The sequence below is a fragment of the Saccostrea cucullata genome, unplaced genomic scaffold, assembly GCF_032062105.1.
Source record: "Saccostrea cucullata isolate Sc308-1 unplaced genomic scaffold, CSIRO_AGI_Scuc_v1 ctg1167, whole genome shotgun sequence".
NCBI lineage: Eukaryota > Metazoa > Mollusca > Bivalvia > Ostreida > Ostreidae > Saccostrea > Saccostrea cuccullata.
In genome coordinates this window covers 1-5978 of record NW_026917984.1, presented here as the reverse complement: position 1 = coordinate 5978, position 5978 = coordinate 1, and the positions used below count along the sequence as shown (strand labels likewise).

Below are 5978 nucleotides of genomic sequence, written 5' to 3'. Positions count from 1 at the left end.
CACTATTTATAATTTTCCGTCAAACGCCACGAGTAAATCTTCGAGCGTTTTCTTTGGAATGTCCCATTGAATAGGTGTGATAGCTTCAATGGAAATAAAAAATGAACGTTCTTATAGCTAAAATTTCAAGGTAAAGAAATTGTTTTTAACATTTACAAATTCTATGATGTAAATAGATAGGTAACACTAAATCAGTGAAAATGCTATAGCTTTTTACTTTTTAAAATTTCCTGTTTATCCCCATACTGAACTATCCCAATTAGTTAAACTTTCATGAAAATGTTGAAATGTTTCGCCGAAAAACATGTGTCGCCCTAAGACGGTCAAGGAATCAAATACCATTTATGTTCAATAACTTAAATCATATCTTTGACACAAGAATATTAATATAAACTCAATTCTTCTAAAAAATGGTTTTCTTATGTTTGTCTTTCCTTTTAGTTTAATATGAGCAAAACAGTGGATACGTTTAATACTTACTATATACATCGATATTGTTTCTTAAAACTATTTGTAACTATGATTTAAGATCTGTTTTTCCGCAAAACAAATGATGTATTTCATTTGCACATTTAGTCTTTTCTTTTTCTACTTTGAGAACCAGCCAAAATCAATTATAGAAGACGTTTGAGACGACCATGGATTTAAACTTAGTTTGACAGAGAATTGCAACGTATCTACATCGTGACAATCCCCGTATTCCTTTACATTTCATTTATCCTTATTTACTTTCGTTAAAGCAAACGCTTGGCTGCCTCTGAAAACCCCTATTGCGAAATGTCGGAGTTGATATAGGCAACCGCCATATTGGACCCGCTTCAGATTTTTAAATATTAATATCTAGAGTTTGGATTTATCAATGTTCAAACAAATTATATAGTAAGTATTATAAGAACGGTCTTTATTAACATTCCAAAAATAAATGAAAAATATTGAAAAACAAAAAAGTTAGAAAAGACGGACTTTTTAAATTCGCTTCCGCTAGCGACCGGAAGTACTGACGACACACGAAAAGGTGATTTCACATATCTAAAAGTCATCATCTATCATCTCTAACAAGTCTCCAGTTAATATCTTAGACCATTTTCATAAAAAAGGGGGGACAAAAATTCATTTTAAAATCAGAAAACTGTCAATGTCTTGGAACCGAATGTGAGTATTCCAAATTTTCCTTCTGATGAACAAAGTTCATATAATGACGCATAATTCCTGAAAGTTTCATTGAAAACCACTGAATAGTTTTTGAGAAATCGCCTGCACAAAATTTTGGGGAAAAAAAATAAGAATAATAATAAGAAACAGTAGAATCCCTAGAAGGTCTTCCGTGAAGACGGAAGACCTTAATAAGAAACAGTAGAATCACTAGAAGGTCTTCCGTGAAGACGCAAGACCTTAATTACCCTATGGGCCTTATCAGCTCGAAAAGATAGATATTGTACAATGTCGTCCTTAAACTTGTAAGCATGTGCTTTTTCTAAACTTGTTTCCGGTTAGGCTAATTACACAAAAATAGAAAGAAAAGGGTTGCGCTAAAACCCGTAAAATACCAAAAACATAAACAGAACATTCCCCGTCTGATTTACCATGTAAGTAAATCACTAACTCAATAAACATAATTTCAATAAAATTTGAAAAACAATTTCTCAACTACAGATTTCTAACATTCTTTGCAAAATATACAAAGTCTACAAATCTGTTCTAATTCTTAACTAAAAGAACAAGCTCTGAAATTGGTCTGGTGTATTCAATGTTCTTTCCGTCACGATGAACACGAATAATGACTTTGCGGATTCTCCCGTCATCACTTGGTAGAACCTTCACAATCCTGGCTAACGGCCACGATTGTCTCGGAACATCGTTATCCTTGAGCAAAACGATACTTCCTTCGGTAAGATCTGGTACCACAGATTTCCACTTCCTGCGCGTTTGAAGCGTATGGAGATAATCCTTCTTCCATTTCTGCCAGAACAGTTCCGATAAACACTGCACACGTTTCCACTGAGCTCTGTAGATATCTTTCATGTCCAATTTTGAATCGGACTCGAACTGGGTTGCTGTTTGACTGTCATCTTTGTGTGTCAGTAACAAAGCTGGAGAAAGGATAATAGGGTTTTCTGGGTCCGTGGAAATAACTGTGATTGGTCTTGAGTTTATAATTGCCGACACTTCCGCCAGAAAGGTTACTAAGACTTCATGGGTCAGGTTTTTAGTTGAAGAATCCAAAAGTAGAGCATCTAAGATCCTTCTAGCTGTTTTTATCATACGCTCCCACACTCCCCCCATGTGAGAAGAGTGTGGCGAGTTGAAGATCCAGGTGATCCCTTTTTCTTCCAGGTAAGATTTTGCGGTTGTATCTTCAACATTTACACAGTTCAGATGAAGTGTGTTGACTGTCCCGATAAAATTGGTTCCTCTGTCTGAACGAATAATCTTGACATTGCCCCTAATGGTAATGAACCGTTTCAAGGCGTTAATGAAGGAAGAGGTTGACATTTCCTCCAATACCTCTATGTGAACAGCTCGGGTACACAAACACGTAAATAAAGCTGCCCAGCGTTTGTTGTTCACGGTTCCGCCTCTAGTTTTCCGGGTAACCACTTGCCAAGGTCCGAAAACATCTACGCCTATGTTCAAAAATGGGGCTCCTACCATCAGACGATCCTTGGGTAAATCGGCCATGAGTTGATGTTGCTCTTTCCAACGCAACTTCCTGCAGGTAACGCATCGATAGATGAGTGACGATACTAGTCGTTTACATCCTGTGTTCCAGTATCCACTTGATCGAACAGCGCCTTCTGTTATATGTCTCCCCTGATGGAAAACCTTCTCGTGGCATGACAGGACTATGAGTTTGGCCACATAAGACCGTCCAGGTAAGATAATGGGATGCAACTCGTTCTGACTAAGGTATGCGTTTTTCAAACGTCCTCCTACTCTTATAGTTCCGTCACAGTCTAGGAATGGATTCAGTGGTATTATGTTACTGTTCTTGTTCATCTGACATTTTCTCCTCAAGGCATCCAGGTCTTCGGGGTAGAAATTTCTTTGGGTTTCCTTGACAATGAATGTTTCTGCTTCCTTCATGATCTGAGGATTAAGTGTCTTTAGTTCAGATGAGTGAGTCTTCTCTTTTCTTGCCTTGAATGACTTGACAAACTGTTTCAGACGAGCAATGGCTCTCACTAAGGATATCCAGCTTCCAAACTTTGTGAATCTGTTGATCAATGGTGTTGACTCATTCAACTGTGTCTTCTGTACGACTACTTCTGGTCTAATCTCTTTGTCAGGTTCAGGGTCTAGTAAACGAAACACTGTAGTGTACTGAATATGATCCTCGCTGTTCTGTAAGAACTTTGGTCCGTTTAACCACATACTGTCCTGAAGCTTTGAGGAGGGAACTGAGCGTGTAGCTAGGTCAGCCGGGTTATGTTTAGTGTTCACGTAACTCCAATCAGATGGGGTTGAGAGACTCCTAATTTGGTCCACTCGATTTGAGACGTACGTGTAGAAGCGTCTGGTGGTATTGTTGATGTAGCCTAGAACCACTTGGCTATCTGTGTAATACTTGACACTGCCTGGCCTAATATCAAGGGATTCTTGAACAGTTTCATGAATTTCTACTGCCATTACAGCTGCGCATAACTCCAGTCTAGGTAGAGAATGTTCCTTCAAGGGAGCTAACTTCGCCTTTCCCAACAAGAATCCAATATTCACTCTGTTGTCTGAGAAATAGGTTTTCAAATAGGCGACAGCTCCAATAGCCTTTTCCGAGGCATCGGAAAATATGTGAACTTCTGTTTTGGTAGCTTCAGGTAACTTAGAAGTGTAGCTTCTCTGAATCTTAACATCCTTCAATGAGTCTAAGGAACTGGTCCACTCACTCCACTGATTCATGTACTCCTGGGGAAGTTCCTCATCCCAGCCAGTAGTTCCTTGTGAAATCTCTCTTACAAGCATTTTTCCTTTGATCTTCACTGGTGCGATGAAACCAATCGGGTCAAATATGCTGTTGATCACTGACAAAATACCTCGTTTTGTAAACGGTTTTGTCTCTAAAGGTATATTGAACATGAAACTGTCAGTTTGTAAGTTCCATTTAAGTCCGAGACTCTGATGAAATGGTAAGTACTCTTCTGTGAAATTGAGATCTTGAATTTCCTTTGAGAGGTCTTGGTTAGGGAAGTGATTCATTAGTTCCAAGCTGTTGGAAGTGATCTTATGGAGTTTCAGGTTTCCGTTTTCTGCCAAATCCTTCTGAGTTCTCTTTATCAAATCCGCTGCTTCCTGAACTGTTTGAGTTGACAACAAACCGTCGTCCACATAAAAGTTTTTCACTACAAAGTTTTTCACATCACTGTCACTTTCTTCCACTGTCTTTCTGAGTGCATAAGTTGCAATCGCAGGTGAAGTTGTGTTGCCGAACACATGTACCTTCATCTGGTACTCCACTAGGCCCTTGTTCATGTCGTTTTCTTTATACCAAAAGAAGCGCAAATACTTGCGCTGATCTGGTTGAACATAGAATCCGTAAAACATTTGCTGAATGTCAACTGTCACTGCTACTGGTCCTTGACGAAAACGTAAAAGAATTCCAAGAAGGTCATTGGTCAGGTTAGGTCCAGTAAGTAACACTTGGTTTAATGATAGGCCTTGACACTGGGCTGATGAGTCGAAGACCACTCGGATTTGTGCTGGCTTTTTCGGATGATACACTCCGAAAATGGGCAGGTACCAGCATTCTTCTGAGTCGGGTAGTTTGTGTACTTCTTCTGCAAAGCCTTTGTCCAGTATGTTTGACATAAATGTTAGAAAGTGTTCTCGTTTTGCTTCATCCTTGATAAGGCTGATTTCAAGAGATTTTGCCCTCTTCATTGCTAGTTCTTTATTGTTTGGTAGGGGTGGTCTGTCTGGTTTAAATGGTAATGGTGCCTCCCAATTACCCTGTTCGTTCTTCATCATTCCAGCTGCCATGATAGTTTCGAATTCTCGATCTTCAGTTGACTTCCCTGATTTGTTGTCATCCTTTGTTTTAATGAATAAACGACTGTCTGGTTCACAAAACAACGAGTCAAGATTACTTTCTCTAATGTGAAAATTGTTTACACACGGAGGGTGTAGACTTGGTTGTCCATCATGAAGTATGAAAGTTTTGTTCACATTTACTTGGTCACTTTTATGAGCTTTTCCAATACATGTTTCACCTATGATAACCCATCCTAGGCTTAGTTTCTGCCCATATGGAGAGATGGCGCTTCCAATGCGTTGGTCTTCCACATGATGAACACTGATGATATCTCGTCCCAATAATAGAAGTGTCTTTGCGCTGTCATTCACTGGTGGAATCAGCTCTGCTATATCTTGAAGATGAGAGTAGCATCGGGCTACTTCCGGAGTAGGTACTTCGTTTTTGTTATCTGGAATTTGGTTACATTCGATTAGTGTTGGTAGTTGAAGTTTAGTGGTACTGTCCAAGGACTCAACTGTGTAGTTGGATGCTTGTTAGAGTCTTTCTTGACTGCTCTTCGTAATTTGATAAAATGTCAAACTTTCTGGAATTTTCCAATTCATCCTCGAATACCTTAAGTTCAGCTTCGGCCACACTCAGATTCATTTCCGCATCTAGTACATCCATGTTAGCTTGAATTTCAGACTGTCGACGTTGAATTTCTGCCTTGACCTTGACTTCATTTTCTACTAATTCAGCTTTTATTTTCTTCAATTCCAACTGTTTCTTCTCATATTCCATCTGAACTCTCGCTGCTTCTGCCTTTGCCTTTCGCTCCATGAATTCCTGCATAGGTACGTAACTGCCACTCGCACTAGAAGATCTGGACAGTTTATAACTACTATGTGACCTATGAGACTCTGACCTTGTGTCTTCATGCTTGGTTTGAGTGTTTCTTTTTCCAAGAGTTTGTTTGATTTGACTAAGAACATGTTGCACTTTAGAGTCCACAGTTTTTGCAATAACATCATGT

General features: G+C 39.1%; 1 protein-coding gene across 1 annotated transcript; it reads right to left on the bottom strand.

Annotated features, from left to right (window-relative positions):
• Window positions 1–1698: 1698 nt before the first annotated feature.
• Window positions 1699–5927, bottom strand: LOC134272834 (uncharacterized; the record flags this gene model as incomplete). Its single annotated transcript, XM_062755033.1, has 2 exons — window positions 1699–5464; window positions 5547–5927. Coding segments are annotated over 2 exons (4147 nt in total), but the record flags the coding sequence as incomplete, so codon positions are not given.
• Between the last annotated feature and the right edge of the window lie 51 nt (window positions 5928–5978).